The 19,991-nt window shown below is 39.9% G+C and overlaps 1 protein-coding gene across 1 annotated transcript; it reads right to left on the bottom strand.

Annotated features, from left to right (window-relative positions):
• Positions 1-1,798: 1,798 nt before the first annotated feature.
• Positions 1,799-16,492, bottom strand: LOC141296057 (cytosolic phospholipase A2 delta-like). The gene is made up of 20 exons (XM_073827337.1): positions 16,378-16,492; positions 15,726-15,798; positions 15,447-15,583; positions 8,327-8,458; positions 8,124-8,158; positions 7,940-7,982; positions 7,577-7,631; positions 6,269-6,417; positions 6,039-6,152; positions 5,925-5,959; positions 5,378-5,516; positions 5,142-5,278; positions 4,786-5,008; positions 4,563-4,680; positions 4,269-4,406; positions 3,673-3,789; positions 3,322-3,501; positions 3,059-3,228; positions 2,792-2,978; positions 1,799-2,528 (listed from the first exon to the last, which is right to left on the bottom strand). The coding sequence occupies exons 1-20, from the start codon at positions 16,384-16,386 to the stop codon at positions 2,287-2,289; spliced, it is 2,433 nt and encodes an 810-aa protein (XP_073683438.1). The 5' UTR covers positions 16,387-16,492; the 3' UTR covers positions 1,799-2,286.
• Positions 16,493-19,991: the final 3,499 nt, after the last annotated feature.

Here is a 19,991-nt window from a genome sequence, read left to right as displayed (position 1 = left end):
TAGCCCCGCCTCCACTCAGTCGCACCAGCCAGAGCATCCTGGTCCACTGACTGAACTGTAGTAAACACAATATAATGGTCAAACGTAGATAATGACTGATAAAACTATGTTTTTACTAGCAGACAACTACACTGGATACTATAACATTCGTTAAAGTTACTTACTTGACGATGTTGTGTGCCCAAAATGCCTTGAAGACTCGAATGCAGCCTATTTTGTGATTCCAATTCGCGCCTGCGAGCATGCCTCTGAAGTGCGGCCGCCAATGCGGGAGAGGTGGGTCTGACTCCGAGCTACTTTTACACTGTTGCCGCAAGTTATTATTCAAGTTAGCGGTTAGCGGCTAGCGGCTTTGCTCTGTTTAATTTTTGGTTTTGTGCTAGTAATCCTATTGGTATATTTTTCATGCTAATGATAAGACTATCCACTGACGTGAAAATAAAGGTGCTTCAAAAGGTTCTTCAAGCGATGCCATAGCATAGAAGAACCATTTTTGGTTCCACAAAGAACAATTCAGTCAAAGGTTCTTTAAAGAACCATTTCTTGCTTACATTTTTATAATCTGAAGAACCTTATTTGCCACAAAGAACCTTTTGTGAAACAAAAAAAGGTTCTTCAGATGTTAAAGATTCTTTATGGAACCATTTAGACCGCGTTCTGGGACAGCCTTTGGAAAACTAGTTTTAAAGAAACACTCCACTTTTTTTTTTTTGGAAATAGGCTCATCAAGCGAAACAAATATTGCATGCGATGACGCAATGGAATAAAACAACAGATTCCTATTGATGCTTCCACATAGACCATGAACATTTGTGCATTTAGCGAATGCTAATTTTACTTCTATTTATATTTTAAGATGTTTTCTTGTAAGCATTATGGATGGTTTGTGTTTCTGGCGTAGAAGCAAACTTTATCTTAAGTTAATGCAGTAATATTGAGCATAGATTGTAAAAAAAATATGGACGTAGTGTCCATGACGTCACCCGTAGGTTTCTGAAGAGCAATTTTGAAGCTCATAGTGGGCGGGATTCGGCCGTCGCCATCTTGGAATCGCGCTATTGTGCGTAACTCCCGGATAATCGAAAATGGGCAAAGAGGCTGGACATGGGTGGAGCTGGTTGCTGAGACCACATCGGCTCTGCGTCTGCCTAGCGCAACAGTGGTGACAGCAGCAATCCCCCTCTCACTCAAATGGCCACTCCCTTAATTATGCAGAACTTTAAGGCTTAATATAACTTAAACAGATGAGTTCTAAAAAAAAAAATCACCCCCTTCACAGTTGACATGAAGGGCAAAATTAGTTATATAGTCCAAAACCACTTTTTGTACCAGGCTGTAAACATATTTTTTCTGCTGTAAAGTTGGGCATTTTAACATGGGGAGTCTATGGGATTGACTCCCTTTTGCAGCCAGTCTCTAGCGGCCAGTCAATGAATTGCAGTTTAAGTCACTTCTGTGTTGGTTTCAATAGAGAGAGTGGGAGGTTACCGCTTGATATTGATCAGCGGATGATGTTAAATCCATATACAAGATACATATCTGAGGATAAATACATTGTTGGTCGATGCCACCTAGCGTGCTAGCATGAATTACCAGAAGGCGAACATTCACTTTGCGCTTGGTGTGAAATCACCATTTGTCAGCGATTCGCCTCGCGCTTTCGCATCGCGCTCAGTGTGGAAAGGCCTTTAAGGAGCAAATACTAAGCAATGGTGTTGATTAATGGTTTGGCACATGGTTTGTCTAAAAGCATATTAACAACACCACATAGACAAATAAACAACATCACAAACTTGATTTTCACTGCAGGGGGAATTTTACTGATAGTAAAGACATTTATAATGAGAGCAAAAGACATTTAAAAAATCTTACCAACCTTAAATACCTGCTCAAAAAATGTTGTAAAATGTATATAATGATAATTCAATATAAAAAGTTGTGATATTAGTGCCATTATTTGTTTAAAAAAGCTGCAACAGCTCTTAAATAGTATTTACTTATGTGTGAATTCATGTAAGGTGCATCAAGAATTTTGGTGATTACTCTTATGAATTTAAATGTTGGGCTGTCCCTCAAGACATATATGACTTCAGAACATCTGGACATGCTTTCATTGTTAAAAATAGATTATTATAACACCTTCTGATCAAGGAACATCACAGTTTTGGAACAATATGAGGGTGATGAATAATGGCATTTTTGGGTGAACTATCTCTTTAATCCTTTTATCTCTTTAAATCACTCTCCAGTCACTTCTGCTGTCAGTTTTAACTTCCCATCTCAACATCAAATCACAATTTTGATGCCTTTGTAGCAGGAATTCTCTACGTTTCTCTTCAGCACTTTTTTCAGCGTGTTAAAAATGACATCTTTGTTGTTCAGGATGTTGTAGGTGGTGAGGTCGGCCAGCTTCTGGAAGTTCTCAGGTTCATATGTAAGGTTGAGAGTGGAGAAGGTACTGGACATACTGGTGAAGTCAATATCAAAATCTCCTTCCTTCATCTCTGCCTTTCCTTCTCTCTTTACTCCTACCACACAAAGAGATAAACACAACTCCTTTTAGTTGACTCAAGTGCAATTATGAATAAACTCGGACAGGACTTTTTAGACTCCTTTTTTGGGGTCCAGTTATGTTTGGGATTCCATTGACAATCATTCCATGGACAAAGACAGTAGAAACATTTTTCAAAATATCTAAATGATGAAAAGGATGTTAATTTTTGAGTGAACTATTCCCTTAATAACTGCTAAAATTATGGTAATGGTAAAAGTTACAGATGGCGGTACTCACCAGGAGACTTGAACTGCTTGAATGAGACATTGACCAAGGGAAAGTGAATCACAATGGGAACCTCTGGATTCTCTTTATCTTCAAACACATAAACTTCCTTAATCGGCTCAGACTCCAACTTTTTGTAGTCGACCTTTGGAAATGGGATCTTGCGATCAGCGCAGTACTCCTCAGTTTGCTTAATGACCTATAGACACACAGAAACTACAGAATCACATTTCATCCCATTCTCCTTATAATATGCCATATCTTTGTGGTCTCCCTTACCTTGAAGTGGTCTGGGTGCCAAGCATAGTTTAGTGACAGAATGACGTCCGCATGTCTGTCAGGACGTAACACAGCAGGAAATCCTGACTTGAGGACAAAACCAGAGTCCACTAGGTCAAGTTTGGCATCTGCTGGTGTCAGGGAGTTTGGTAAGACGTCTGGATGTGTGTCTGCAAAAAAAGTCCATTTTATAATTAAGTCTTGGCCAGTTTGGGAGATGGTACTAATTAGGCTGAACTCGACAGCTTAATTGATGTTCTGACCTTTCCATGTGGTGAAGTCACAGTTCTCACAGTATTTCCCATGCAGGTGGAAACCTCTAAGGAAGTTGAACACTTGGCTGATAATAGGGCGGCTGGTCAGAAAGTTGTTCAGTTTTATTGCCAAGTCAGTTTTAGGGCTGACCTGAAGTGTGTCCGACGTTGATGGTTTATTATCTGTGTCTACAGATAAGGGAGGATTATGTACCCAGTGACAGGCCAATGAACCCCTAAAGGTACAATTTTTGCATATTTTTTTCTTAGAGTGTGGGTTTTAATGAGAAAATTATGCTCTTTAATAAAGCTGAAAGGCAACCAAGCATTTCAGAAGCTACACAGGGTACTTTTACTCACTAGTATTACTTTTCTCTTTCTCTTTATCCCCACTCTTGCTGGCCCAGGATGGGTTCACTCCTGTGATGCGACTCCAAAGCAGAGTCAGATTTAGAGAGAAAACACTGCTCCATATCCCTGCATACACAACACATTTTGAATACAACAATCATTATTTCTAGCTTAAAATTGTTTGCCATTAATTAAGGAAGGAAAGGAAAGGAGGTGAAGTGAGGCCAAGTATGGTGACCCATACTAGGAATTTGTGCTCTGCATTTAACCCATCCAAGTGCACACACACAGTAGTGAACACACACCGTGAACACACACCCGGAGCAGTGGGCAGCCATGGCTGCGGCGCCCGGGGAGCAGTTGGGGGATCGGTGCCTTGCTCAAGGGACTCACCTCAGTCGTGGTATTGAGGGTGGAGAGAGCGCTGTACATTCACTCCCCCCACCTACAATCCCTGCCGGACCTGAGACTCGAACCTGCAACCTTTGGGTTACAAGTCCGACTCTCTAACCATTAGGCCACGGCTGCCCCCCCCACTTTTTTTATTTATTCTATTTTTTTTAAAGGGAAGGAATAAATACTTAGGAGTATTTGCATATATTTACCCAACAGAGAATATATTCCACATTCAGGGAGTTTCCTGACCATGCGACCAAGGTAATATTCACTCCCAAAGTTCTGTGCAGGTATGAAGGCACCATACTTGATAAATCCAACCTCATATGGGGTGAATTCACACCATTCTAAAGGAGAAGAGAACAAACATTGAAAATCTATGGTGAGGAACAGAACTGATCTGTTGAAGAATGAACAGAATTAACTTAACTCACTGTAATGGACCCTTATCTTGTAAGAGAGGAAGTATCAGGGAAATTAAACTAGCCAAAGTGAATTCTTACCAGTCTCTGTGGTACATCCTGTCTTACTATTTTTCATGCTGAGAGCTGTGTAGATAGGAAGAGGGTTCTGTCCATTTGATAGTGCCATCTGCTGGTCAGATAGTGTACCCATTTTTTTCTGAGTAAGAAAAGAATTTATGAATGTCTTCTAAAGGCAGAAATATATTTGCATTTACAATACAAAGATGTATTTTGTTTCTGTGACATCAAGGGTTTTCCGTACATTTCCTTGGATGAGATACTCTATAGCCAGACCCCACATGTCAATGAGAGATACAGGGTGTCCTTCTTTCTCTCTCTCTTCCATCTTCGCTTTGTAGTGGCGTAGCTGCTCCGGGGAAAATATACTGAACACACTTTTAGAGATTTCCTTCTTTACAGACTCCATAACCCCATTTATGTCATTGTTTGACCAGTTAGCATCACCATAAAGAGAAGCCATAGTCCTATGAGACAATAAAAAGAAAGTTTGATTTTGAATGAAATGATAACCAAAGTAAAATCTGGGTTTTGAAGAAAAACTCAAAGGGAATCACTGCTTTAGAGTTGTAGAGGCTTGTAGAGCTCCTTTATACTCACCATGTGGAGCCAGAAGCCGCTGTAATGTAGCTGGCTGCATCAAGAAGCTGAAGTTTTTGCAAAGCTCTTAGGACTCCGAATGTGCCAACCATCGCTCTGGTCCCGCCCACAGAACATACCACAGCCACCAATGGGACCTGACCAGGAATAAAATTGCATGTCAAGCTACAGTACTCTGCCATTAAGTGTGTGTCTGTTGAATGTGTTTATTCTCAAGTTTGTGTTTGTTTCCTTGCCTTGCTGGGCTCAGGTGCAGAGCCGAGATTCAAAGCTTTCTGAAGAGCTTGTGACACAACTTTACATCTCTTAGCCAGAAAATTCTTTTCTTCCATTGGAATATCAAAACCTAGTCGCACATCCAACTTTTCATCAGCGCTTTAGAAAACACACACACACACGCGCACACACACACATGATTATTCTTAGAGATTAATGGAATCAAACTGAAACCAGTTGAGAAAATGTTGGTGGCTTCATTCAACTGTAATCAATTACACAATTAAAACAGGTTTGGTTGAGGGTTTACACAAGGGGTGGGAACCTTGATCCCCGAGGGCCGGTGTCCCTGTAGAGTTTAGCTCCAACCCTGAAAAAAAAACATACCAACCTGTATCCCAATGACCTTAATTAGCTTGTTCAGGTGTGTTTGATTAGGGTCGAAGCTAAAGTCTGCAGGGACACCGGCCCTCGAGGATCAAGGTTCCCCACCCCTGGTTTACATGCTAAGAAGTTTCATTAAACTGTTGTTGAAATAATTAGAGATAAGCCATGCAAATTGTTTACCGGTCCTCTGTCTTTAGTTGCAGATCCACTTTACCCTAAAAGAGTTGCAGTAAATTAGTTTTCTTTTCATATTGGAAAAAAACATGTTTTCCAATTGACTTTATTAGTACCCACCTGTCCAACAGGCATGGAGAGTTTAATCTGCTGTTTGGCTGGAAATGGTTTCATAGGGACAGATGACAGAATGTCTGCAGTCTTTGGGTTTGTCCCATCCACTTCAGTCACAGCCTGGACAAACAACAAACATGCAAACAAAAACACAAGCATCATACACTCAATGTTAGTAAAATGCATGCATGATACATAGATTTGGTAAGAAATCATCAGTTTAATCAATGACACACCTTAGGAGGGATCAGACTAAACTCAGTCTCCACGTCTCGATTAATGTAGTAGCGAAAAGTCTGCATGCAACTGGGGTTTTCCTTAGAGCACGGGATCAAACAGTCTTCCTTATATGCGCCTCGCAGTTTTAACATCATGTCCTTCTCCGCTGAGTTAAACAAAGAGAAAAAGTATTTCACATCATCTTTTTTTGTTCTTAATGCAGTACCTTAAACATGTATATAGTTTTTATTCGACAATATTCATTTTATTGTTGAATATTCAATGTTTAAGGTAGAGTAGGCAGGGTTTTTCCAGAAACATATTTGCTATAGACGTTTTTCCTGAATGCGGAAGTCATGCCAGACTCTGCATTTCCGGTCTCCAGTGTTTCTAGTCACAGTAGCGTATATTCCGAGCTGTTAATCTAATGTTAAACCTATTAAGATGTTTTTAAAAAAGCACATGGCTTTGTATCGCCATCACTTTGAAATGTTGCAATGACCGTCATTTGTCAGTGCCTCACTCCTTAGTTTAATGAATGTGTAAATGACACGAAGCTGCCAACATTAGCCACATTGAACACAGATGGATGCTATTTGAATGGGTTCCTATGGAGACCACAACAGAAGAGCATTCAATCTGACGTTAGAATTCGTAATGGTGGCGCTCATCGTTTACTCAGGAAAAAGGTCTGTAGGCCTCTTCACATCCTGGTTAAAGTGGATTTCTATCGAAGGTTCACGACCATACAATGTTCATCCAATCATTGCATTCGATCCAAATTAACCTGCCTGCCTATGTATTTGCACACCATTGCCCAGCCAATAATGAGAGTTGGGGACGTGGCAACCGTAACAGGCTGAGCCAGAGGGTATGTAACAGGTGTTGAAATTCCATTACAGAAGTGCAAACCAACATTCAAAGACTTGCCAAGATGCACCAAGAGGTCTTTGTTTTTTCAGGTTTCAAACAATACAGTTTCTTTTTGACAGGTAAGTTAAACTTCAAGTTTAAGCATTCCTAATATGTATTTCATTAAAAATAGTCCTGTTGAGACATGCCATTACTTTAACAGACCTGTAAAGAGCGGTGTTTGTGATGTTAGTAAAAAGGGCGGTTTGCAGTGTACAAACTGCCTACGCCATATTTTATTATATTTATAGAATGGAAAGTCACTAAAAATACCATAGTATTACAATTTTCTCATGCTTTCAGTTGTTATTATAAAGCCTCATATGTATTTAAATGTCTCATTGAGGTTAGTTAAAAGTAGAGATTTATTGATATAATCATAAGTCTAAAACCAGAAATGTTCTTCTATTTACCATTAGTCTTTAGACGTTTTTCCACCTTTACATCCAGTGCACAGAAAGGACCTGCCTAAAAAGTAAGGGGAAAATTTAGTGTTTTTTTTTTTTTTTTTTGTGTGTGTGTGTGTGTGTGTGTGTGTGTGTGTGTGTGTGTGTGTGTGTGTGTAAGAAATATTTCAGTTTTGTTATGTTATATGTATATATTAAACAGTATGTGTAAAATATACAGTCATAAAAATGTCACATGATGTTGAGTTTTACTAAATGAAAAAAAAAATTAAGTAAGTAGAAGTGGGTTTAGCTATATTTAAGATTATACTGAAATAATGTTTAATATCACAATCATTTCTTGTTTTTTTTATGTATCACAATTCTTACCATCAGCACTCCATTAGAGAAGTATGGTTCAGGCTTGTCAGAGCTTGAAATAAAAAGGAACAGATAAACTGACAGATTGATGTAATACTGATGACTTTTTCGTTACGAGGAAGAGGACAATTACTAACAAATGTGGTTAATAACACCACTATTACTGTTTTTGATCATTAACATTCTCACTCACCTCACGGTCACCTCAAAGTCCACCCACAGCTCACTCTTTTTCATAAAGAAAAGTAACTCATAGTCAAACATGCAAAGGACTTAGACCACAAAATCTGTTATGATTTACTTTCATACACTGATTTAAAGTAATGGACAACAAAGTCCACATAAAAGACTATATAGGAAAAAAATCAATTGAAATAAAACTATATTTTTATCTACCTGATCATCTGAAGTGAAGCATTTTGTTTGCTTTTGTCCAGGTGTGAGGTTATTGATGTCAAATAGGATGGTGGAGAAGTAGTCATCTTCCGTTATCTTGTCAGCATCAAATATGTGGAATTCCAGAATGTTCTATAGATTAAGAACATAGTGCTGAGTTTATTTTAGCTCAAAAGCTTTGTCTCGCTCTTGCTCTAGACATTAATACACTATTTTTTTCAAGTTTAAGTCCACCAGTGATAATCTACTCCCCTGTCTGGTTTGTTTGTCTGACACAAATTGCAGATTCTACATTATGATTGGTTAGATTACCTGTCAATCAAACTCAATTAGTGCTTTTACTCAAGTTCAAACAGTTGAAGTCAAAAGATTACATACCTTGCAGAATCTGCAAAATGTTAATTATTTTACCAAAATAAGAGGGATCATAGAAAATACATGTTGTATTTTATTTAGTACTGACCATAATAAGATATTTCACATAAAGACATTTACATAAAGTCCACAAGAGAAAATAATAAATAATTAAAGCTGCAAGCAGCGATGGTAGGGCCCTCGCACTCGGGCTCACCGCCGATCGGTGGCGAATGGTGGGCACTATGCTATTAACACAGTAAATGTAGGAGGAATATGTCAAAGTCATTGATATGTGCCAATCTTCCTTCTGCCAGCTGGTGGCGCTATGCCTATAACTGAATATTGGCATGCAGATGTGTTCAGGCCAGCGCTTTTATCAAACATATGAAGTTTGGTGAAGCTTGAACATGGCATGCTTGAGTGTAAGTCATGACATATCCTGCTGCCAACAGGTGACGCTATTACAAAATATTGGCTTTTAGATGTCTTCAGGCCAGGACTATTGGCAAACATGTCAAGTTTGGTGCAAATTGTACATTGCATGCTTAAGTTAGTGTAAAACAAGTAATTTGCTGTTGCCAGCTGGTGGCGCTATGACTATAACTGAATATTGGCATGTAAATGTATTCAGTCCAAGACTCTTATCAAACATATTAAGTTTGGGGCTGATTGGACATTGCATGCCTGAGTTACAGTAACTTCCTGTTTCATTGCATTAAGAGTATGCTTTAGCACTTAGCTAAATGTTGCTAACATGTTTCTAGCATGTTGCTACCCTATTTAACACTTGTTGATATTTTTAAAATGTTGCTTGGCATCCACAACAGTATTAAACATGTGACTTCCTGTTGCCAGCAGGTGGCACTATCACTATAACTGAATATGGGCATGGGCTTGTGTTCAGACCAGGACTCTTATCAAACATATTAAGCTTGGGTCAGATTGGACATTGTATGCATGAGTTACACTGATTTTTCTTTGTATTAATATCATGCTTTAGCTCTCAGCTAAGTGTTGCTAGCATGTTTTAACATGATTCTAGCATGATGCTAGCCTATTTAAAACTTGCTGACGCTTTTTAATATGTTGCTAGGAGTCCGTAACACCATTAAACGTCACTTCCTGTTGTCAGCAGGTGGCGCTGTGACTATAACTTAATATGGGCATGTATATATCTTCAGGCCAGGAGTCTTATCAAACGTGAAGTTTGGGGCTGATTGGACATTGCATGTCTGAGTTACAGTAACTTCCTGTCTTATGTCTTTAACAACATGCTTTAGCACTAAGTAAGTGTTGCTAGCATGTTTGAGTACGTTTTAAACTAGTTTAGCACTCAATGGCTTTTTTAGTGTGTTGCTAATAGTGTGTCACAGTGTTAAACATGTCACTTCCTGTTGACAGTAGGTGGCGCTATAACTATAACTGAATATTGGCATGTAGATATCTTCAGGCCAGGACTGTTATCAAACATGTGAAGTTTGGGGCTGATTGGACATTGCATGCCTGAGTTACAGTAACTTCCTGTTTCATTGCATTAAGAGTATGCTTTAGCACTTAGCTAAATGTTGCTAACATGTTATAGCATGTTTCTAGCATGTTGCTACCCTGTTTAACAGTTGTTGAATTTTTTTTAAATGTTGCTAGGCATCCACAACAGTATTAAACATGTGGCTTCCTGTTACCAGCTGGTGGCGCTATGACTATAACTGAATACGGGCATGGGCGTATGTTTAGGCCAGGATTCTTATCAAACATGTTAAGTTTGGGGCTGATTAGACATTGTATGCCTGAGTTAGAGTAACTTCCTGTTTCATTGTATTATTAGCATGCTTTAGCATATTAGCTAAGTGTTGCTAGCATGCTTTATTATTTTTGTAGCATGTTGAATATTAAGTTTGGGTCAGATTCAACATTATATACATGAGTTACAGCAATTTCCTTTTGTATTTGTATTAATAGCATGCTTTAGCTCTTAGCTAAGTGTTGCTAGCATGTTTTAGCATGTTTGTAGCATGTTGCTAGCCTATTTAAGACTAGTTAACGCTTTTCAATATGTTTCTAGGAGTCCGTAACAGTGTTAAACATGTCATTTCCTGTTGTCAGCAGGTGGCGCTATGACTATAACTAAATATGGGCACTAACGTGTGTTCAGGTCCGGACTGTCATCAAACATTTGAAGTTTGAGGCAGATCGGACATCGTATGCCTGAGTTATAGCAACTTCCTTTTTCATGGCGAAACATCAAAGTTTGTCAGGCCGCCACGGACACGCCCTTCGACGAAAACTCTAAAGCTTCGCAATTTAACATCGCAAAGGCCTTATGATGACACTCAGCAAATTTGAAGATGATCGTATAAAAACTGTAGGAGGAGTTCGTTAAAGTACGAGGCCTGAAAATGGCAAAAACTGCACAAAAATCGTACAGGAAATTAAATATAACGGACTTCCTGTTGGGTTTCGGATGTTGCACCAGGAGACTTTTTTGTAGGTATTGGTGTGTTACATGTGTGTACCGAGTTTCGTACATGTACGTGAAACGCAGCTCGAGGCGCACTCCGTTGAAATTTTATAGGTGGCGCTATCGAGCCATTTTGCCACACCCACTTTTGAAAACCATATCAGATGTAAATTTTCGCCAGGTCTGATGCGTGTGCAAAGTTTCGTGAGTTTTCGGGCATGTTTAGGCCCTCAAAAAGACTTTTCATTTTGGAGAAGAAGAAGAATTAAAGCTGCGAGCAGCGATGAACGGGCCCTCGCACCCGGGCTCACCGCCGACCGGTGGCTTCAGGAAAACAGCAAACGGTGGGCAGTATGCTTTTAATACAGTAAATGTAGGAGAAATATGTCAAAGTCACTTAAATGTGCCAAACTTGCCGCTGCCAGCTGGTGGCGCTATGCCTATAACTGATTATTGGCATGTAGATGTGTTCAGGCCAGCACTATTATCAAACATATGAAGTTTGGTGCAGATTGACCTTGGTATGTTTGAGTTAGTGAAATATATGAGATATCCTGCTGCCAACAGGTGGCGCTATGATAATATCTGAATATTGGTCTTTAGGTGTCTTCAGGCCAGGACTCTTACCAAACCTGTGAATTTTGTGGCAGATCAGACATTTTCAGGCTAAGTTATAACCACTTCTATGTCTATGCAGAAACATCAAACTTTGTCAGGCCACCACGGACATGCCCTTTAATGAAAACTCAAGATCTTCACAATTTAACATCTCTAAGGCCTCAAGATCAGACTGAACAAATATAATGTTGATTTAACTAAATGCAATCAATGCAAGGACTTCAGATAAATGCCAACTGTGAACCAGTATGCTACAAATGATGATAAGAACATGATTCATGATGATAGCAAAATGTTATTATTGCTTCCTTTACATCCACCACTTCTGCTTAAATGTCATTGTTACCTATCTGTACAATTTTTGTGTGGATATTGCTTTGCTGGTGACTCCTGTTATAAGACATCACTCTTAAGTGCTACATAACTAATAATCAATAAGGAAGATGGTGCCCAGTTGGCACATGCATTCACAGTAATCCTCTGCTAGTTTGGATTTTAAGTTTACAGAATTGAAAGGGTTACACTTTAAAATCAACACACAGACACATACACACAAAATATAAAATGTTGCCATCCAGTTTCATTTGTTAAAATTAACTATATTAGTTAACATGACCAATAAATAAATAGCATTTATTAATGTTAATTAATATTAAGCTAAAAAAAGTATTCATATAAAGTTTATGTACTGTGAATTAACATGAACATGAACACAGTTCATGTGGGTGTACAGCAATACACAATAAAGTGCTCTATAAACTCTTCATTCTTTCAAAATATCTTTAAAAATCAAGTTGAGTATTTTAACGGGGTAATATATATATATTTATAACTGATCTTAAAATTATGGTTTTCAGATGTTTTGAAGAGATAACAATAACGTTTGTTTTGTTGTCAAAGTTTGTCATATTTTTTTATTATTATTATTTTATATTCAATAAATAACACTATGTAAATATTGTCTATCAATGAAGATAAATTGATCATGCTAAAAAGTTGTATTTTTTTAAATCTTTTGCTATGTGACTGAATAGGACAAGTTCATGGTACAGTTAAGTAAAAAATAAATAAAAAACAACAACTGCAAAATACGAACAATGAAAGACAAAGTGACCTTTTATATTTTCTCAAAATATCAGACTCTCAAAGATCAGACATATTTATGTAATTAAAATACATATGTGCATTTTTTGTTCAAAGATGGTCTGTAGGATGGCTCTCTACTCTGTCACCCTCTCTGCCTCTCACCCCTCCCCCCTGCAATAATGAGCTTCTCTGTGCCTGACTGAACGCACACACATACTGTAGAGACATTCACCAGAGTGACAGCAGGTTTCTGAGTTATTTTTTTAATTTTCTTTAATTCATTGAAGCTTGTATAAAATTTATATTTCCAGCACTTGCTCAGAATGATTAGATCTCTGTGTGAAAAAAGTTTTAAAGAGTTTGGATGCTGCACTTTAAAGATATAAAAAATTAGGGTTATGTTTTTTACTATATCTTTAAAAAATCACCACGTCAACACCGTTCGAGATATCCTAAATCCGCTCGCAATTTAACATCTTCAGAATCTTCTCTTCATGTTAAAAAAGTTTGGTGTGAACAGCTGGTTGTTCTTAGGAGTAGTGTGAATTTGTTTACTACCTGATTTTTCAAAAAATCCACCTTCAAATCAAAATAGCCGGCTTTCTGTTGGTCTTAGCTAATGAGTTTGATTTAGAAAGTTGTCCAGATTGATGAGAACAATATATGTACAGAGTTTGGTGACTGTAGGAAAAACTAACCCCCCAACTTTTGTCAAAAGATGGCGCTATAGAGTGCCTGCTCCACGCCCATTTATGACCTTTTGCCAGTGTTTAACTATCATAAATATTGATGTGTGTGTTGAGTTTCATGAAATTCTAAGCATGTTATCTGCCTCGAAAAGACAGGAATGTAATTTTAAAGTTTGACACGTTGCCATGGCAACAGCATTTGATTTATCATCGACCCCTTTACATATTGTTATCGGCCGTGTTTTGACATGATTTTGATGAAGTTTAAAGAAAATCGAGTAAAGTTAAGAGGCTGATTTCAAAGCATTTTGAAAATTACACGTTTCCTGCTGCCAGTTGGTGGCGCTATAACTTTGACTCATAATAGTCACATTTATGGAATCGGCATCATACAAGGAACAAACTGGTGAAGTTTCATCAGAATCAGGCAATGTGTGCAACAGTTATTAGACACTTCCTGTTTCTCATTTCTCGCCATAACTTTGTCGCCTTGCCACGGCCAAACCGTTCGAGATATCAAAAATCTCCTCGCAATTTAGCGTCCCCAATGTCTTGAGATCATGCTGACCGAGTTTGGTGACAATCCCATGGAATTCCTGGGAGGAGTACGTTAAATTCCAGAGCATGCGCTTTTTAAACAGCCCTAAATATCTCACTTCCTGTTGCGTGGAGCCCATGACATAGAGTACAAAAGTTGTTCAGCTCGATGAGTTCTATATGTGTACCGAGTTTCATATGAGTACGTGCAAGTATGTGTGCGCAGTACATCAAGTTTTCAAACTGTGTTCCAGGGGGCGCTGTAGATGCCCTGAACCACGCCCGGGTCCCAGCCTCTGTGGCGTCCGGACGACGGCAGATTCCAACGTGTGTGCAAATTTTCAAGAGTTTTTGAGTATGTTAAGGCCCCCAAAAGTGCCCCAACGGTTGAAAAAAAAAAAAAAAAAAAAATAAGAATCCTTAGAAGAACAATAGGGCCTTCGCCCTTTTGGGCTCGGGCCCTAATAATAATAAACGGAGCAATTCCAATAGGGTCCTCGCACTGTAGTGCTCGGGCCCTAAAAATGACCCTGTTCCAAATGTTACACCCCTGGCTTTTAATGCATTGTGTTTCTTTCTGTAGCATCAGTGAGCTTTTGAACCTTCTGTAACAGTTGCATGAGTCCCTTAGTTGTCCTCAATGTTAAAAGATGACCTCAAAATCATACAGTCATTGTTGGAAAGGGTTCAAATACACAAAAGATGTTAGAAAACCAACAAATTTTTTGGACCAGAAGGATTTTACTGAAGAAAAGCAGTTTAACTGTTCAGGACAAACAGACAAACAAAAAAAAAAAACACAGCTGTGGATGATTCAGGTAACAACACAGTATTATGTATGTAAACTTTTGAACGGGGTCATTTTTTATAAATTCAACTATTACTTTCTCTTGTGGACTATGAAAAACATCTTTTATATGAAATATCTTATTCAGGTCAGTACAAAATAAAAATGAACATGCATTTTGTATGATCCCTCTTATTTTGGTAAAATAATTAACATTATGCAAATTCTGCAAGTGTAAACTTTTGACTAAATACATTAAAAATCGTTAATGGATGAGAATTGTGGTCTATAATGTATGTGGAACCAGTTCTGACAGTTTGTCCTGTGGAAATATTTTGGGATCTATTTTTAATTTTTTCGTAGAATTACTTTGCTGTTATACCAGCATTTGACTTTTAGTGACATCACCAGCATTACATTCATCATTTGCTATTTAGGAATAATGATGGTGGATAATCACTACATGCTGGCAGTTGAGATGGGATGGGCAAGGCTTAGTTGCAACAAGACTTTTCAGTTAAAAAAAAAAAAAAAACTCAGAAGTGTCAAAAGAGTTTTCTTGCAAGTATCTGAAACAGATTTGCTCACCTTGACACCGCTGTGCACTCTGAAATGAAATGCTTCATTCCATATTGGTGCATTAGTATTTTTTACTGTCTTGGTGCGATGGCAGCAGGCACAGGCCGTGGGTAACTTTAGGATGACATAGCAGTCACATTGAGACACTGGAGAGAAAGAAAAGTCTTAGCGCACTGGGTGGAGTAAGTAGTATGCAGTAAATCAAAGTCAACAAAGCAAGCCGATACACATAATACAAATGCACACATTTGTTCCCAAGTCACAATGTTTTGGAGCTAATAGACTCACAAAGGTCATGCAACTGATTGAATTTTCCCCGTAGCACTGTGACACTGAGGTTCCAGTACGGCATGAACTCTTTCTGTAAAACACGCGTGCAAATTTACTGATTTAGACAGATGTAGCAGTATTTTTGTCAGAAATTGTAACAGCAACATATACTTACAGATGATGGAATATGTGAATTCACTTCACTCATTTAAAGTGAACTCTTTAGGCTATACTTAACATATATACTATGTAATTTAGGAAAAAATATTAGAAATCTTAAAATAAATAAATATAATAGTATATTTAATACATTTCAGTGTTTTGTTTTTAAATCATAAATTTGAATTCATTAACAACATCATAAACATTGTACAAGTTTACATTAACATTAACAAGTTTTTAGTCATGTAAACACTTTTGCACTTGCAAAACAAGCAAGTGTTAGACAGTTTTAAATTTATCCCAACTCTTCTCTCTAAAAAGGAACACATTAACTACAAAAAAAGAGAGAGAGAGATTCCCTTGGCTGGGAATCACTGTCATAATGGATCTTTGATCACACTCTTTGACTTGCTCACAAAGCTGCTATTTATGTTTTTAAGCTAAAATAGCAATGCTACAAAACAAGTAGGTTAATTCATCAAAGTCAAATATCTGTGAACTTGGGTACCTTCAGCATTGTTGTTGTCTCCTCAGCCGGCCTTCAGTGAAATCTCAAAGGCATATGATGAAATGAAGATTAAACTGAAATATGACACAGGTAACCTGAGAAACTTGTTTGTTCGCAGCTCTTAGCACCCTGATAAAATAATTGATGGTGTCTTGTGTTTAAGGTGTGTTTACACTTGTAGTTGGGGTTGTTTGTGTCACGTATGTGGTTGATCCTGTCATCATGAACTCTTGCACAACACATTCTGGACTTCATTCCCCACAAGCCACTGCACCAATCACTGCATACACCTGCTCCTCGTTACCCACTGCACTGATTGCTGCACACATCTGTTCCACATTTACTCACATGCATTTAAGCCACAGACACACACACTTCCGGCGCGAAGTCTTGTATTGCCCCGGCTGCATTTCTAAGCGTTTTCCCAGTTTCCTAGTCTCCGTGTTTTCAGAGTTTCCTAGTTTTTTCCTGGTTTTGTTTCCTGTTTTGCCTTGTTTTCTCTGTTTGTTTCTGTTGTTACTTTGGACTGCCCATTTGGTTTTTGACTCACGCTTGGTTACTGGTTTACTCTCTGGATTATCTTCGCTGTTGTTGTTTGCTGGTGTTGACCCTGTTTGCCCCGACTACGATCTTGACAATAAAATGCTGCAAATGGATCCGAACGTCTCTGACCCTCCTTGTGACAGTTTGGTTCATTTGGTCTGGACCAAAAAGGAAAATGATACATTTGGTCCTGGTCCGATTAGCGTTCACACTGGCTTTTTTTGACATCGAACCTAAAGATACCAAAACTAAAGGCATAGTGATACACGTTCACAACCTGATTGGTTGGGACCGTCAGATTGAATGACATGTATTGCAATTTCCTTCGTGAAATCATGTCACGTCTTGTCATTGCTTCCTGTTTTCGGTTCGTTTAGAAGTATTTGGTCTGTGTTTGTTGTCCAAGTTTATATTTCATTCGAACCACACCAGAGGTCGTATGAAAGTGGACCGAAAAAGAGAAAAGATAAGTTATTAGTGATGGGTCGTTCTTAAACGATTCGCTCATTTTGAACAAATCTTTAATGTGACTCGGGAAGAACAAGTCGTACAACTTGTAAAAAGCATTCACGTCCTAGTAGAACTTGTGAACTGGGAGTCTTCTAAAGGCTACGACTTGTGCTGCGTTCATGTGGTTAAAGTCGTAGCTCTCAGAAGACTCCCAGTTCACAAGTTGTAATTACAAGTTCTACGAGGACGTGAATGCTTTTTACAAGTTGGAATCTCGTAATTACGGGAATTCCGATATGCTCAGTGCAGAACGTCACATGTTGTCATCTAAAAATTACGGTAATTACGATATGGCGTGAATGCAGCATGAGTTCACAGGCTGTAACGTGATGAACCTACGACTCAAACTCGAAGACTTGAGAGCTGAACTAATCAATTCTCTTTCCGGCTCAGACAGCATAGGTTAAGCTTATGGGGCTGTCACGTGGTGAACGAACAACTCGAACCCGGACAGATAGAGGTGAGGTGAGTTAATCATAGACAAAAGACCCAAGTAAAAATTTCATTAATCTTTTCTGTTTCTTAGAGCATTATAGTTTTGTCTATTTTTTTTAGTGTGATCAACTTTTGTGTAAGCAGTAGATGTGTTAGGGAAGTAACACGTAGCATTTTAATTATATTTTGCTAAAATGAACCAAATGACTCGAAAAAAAGATTCGTTCATTTTGCTGAACGAGACTCAAAGGTCAGAGTCTGTAAAATGATTTGAACATCACATCAATAAGTTATTAAAGACTCTATGCCAACAGTACATAAGCTACCTTGTTTTGTGTGGACTGTCTTTTACAGGTGCTGGTCATATAATTAGAATATCTTTAAAAAGTTGATTTATTTCACTAATTCCATTCAAGAAGTGAAACTTGTATAATGTATACATTCATTCCACACAGACTGATATATTTCAAGTGTTTATTTCTTTTAATTTTGATGATTATAACTGACAACTAATGAAAACCCCAAATTCAGTATCTCAGAAAATTAGAATATTACTTAAGACCAATACAAAGAAAGGATTTTTAGAAATCTTGGCCAACTGAAAAGTATGAACATGAAAAGTATGAGCATGTACAGCACTATTTATTTGGGGCTCCTTTTGCCTGAATTACTGCAGCAATGCAGCGTGGCATGGAGTCGATCAGTCTGTGGCACTGCTCAGGTGTTATGAGAGCCCAGGTTGCTCTAATAGTGGCCTTCAGCTCTTCTGCATTATTGGGTATGGCATATCGCATCTTCCTCTTCACAATACCCCATAGATTTTCTATGGGGTTAAGGTCAGGCGAGTTTGCTGGCCAATTAAGAACAGGGATACCATGGTCCTTAAACCAGGTACTGGTAACTTTGGCACTGTGTGCAGGTGCCGAGTCCTGTTGGAAAATGAAATCTGCAACTCCATAAAGTAGGTCAGCAGCAGGAAGCATGAAGTGCCCTAAAAACTCCTGTTATACAGCTGCGTTGATCTTGGACCTCAGAAAACATAGTGGACACTAGCAGATGACATAGCACCCCAAACCATCACTGACTGTGGAAACTTTACACTGGACCTCAAGCAACGTGGATTCTGTGCCTCTCCTTGTCATGATCTGTTCCCGAAGCGGCGGTGATCGTTCACTCTGTTCCCGAAGCGGCGGTGACCGCTATCTCTGTTCCCGAAGCGGCGGTGACCGCTATCTCTGTTCCCGAAGCGGCGGTGACCGCTATCTCTGTTCCCGAACCGGCGGAGACCGCTCACTCCGTGCCCGATGTGGCGGCGTCCGCTCACGCTGCGCCCCAATGGATGGCGACCGTTTACGCTCATCTGGCGTCGATGGACGCTCACTTGGCGGCGGCAGCACGGGAGCGCGTCCGCCATGCGGCGGCGATGGAGGCATACCTTCGGGGGAAGGCAGCCGCGCAGGGGCGCGCTCACGTTCCTCTGATGGCGGCGGTGACCGCGGACGTTCCTCTGACGGCGGCGGTGCCCGCTGACGTTTCTCTGGCGGCGGCGCCCACTGACATTCTCCTGGCAGCGGTGCCCGCTGACGTTCCTCTGACGGTGGCGGTGACCGCTGACGTTCCTGTAGCGGCGGTGACCGCTGACGTTTCTCTGGCGGCGGTGATGCCCGCTGACGTTCCTCTGGCGGCGGTGCCCGCTAACGTTTCTCTGGCGGCGGTGACCGCGGACGTTCCTCTGACGGCGGTGATGCCCGCGGACGTTCCTCTGTCGGCGGTGCCCGCTGATGTTCCTGTGGCGGCGGTGCCCGCTGATGTCCCTCTGGCGGCGGTGCCCGCTGATGTTCCTCTGGCGATGATGCCCGCTGAGGTTCCCCTGGCGGCGGTGCCCGCGGACGTTCCTGTAGCAGCGGTGACCGCGGTGCCCACTGACGTTGTCCTGGCTGTGGTGCCCGCGGACGTTTCTCTGGCGGCGGTGCCCGCTGACGTTCTTCTGGCGGTGATGCCCGCTGAGGTTCCTCTGGCGGCGGTGCCCGCTGATGTTCCTCTAGCGGCGATGCCAGCTCACGTTCCTCTGACGGCGGTGCCCGCTGATGGTCCTCTAGCGGCGATGCCAGCTCACGTTCCTCTGG

Source organism: Garra rufa, chromosome 21 (genome assembly GCF_049309525.1).
Source record: "Garra rufa chromosome 21, GarRuf1.0, whole genome shotgun sequence".
Lineage (NCBI taxonomy): Eukaryota > Metazoa > Chordata > Actinopteri > Cypriniformes > Cyprinidae > Garra > Garra rufa.
This window is presented reverse-complemented; position numbering and strand designations above follow the sequence as displayed.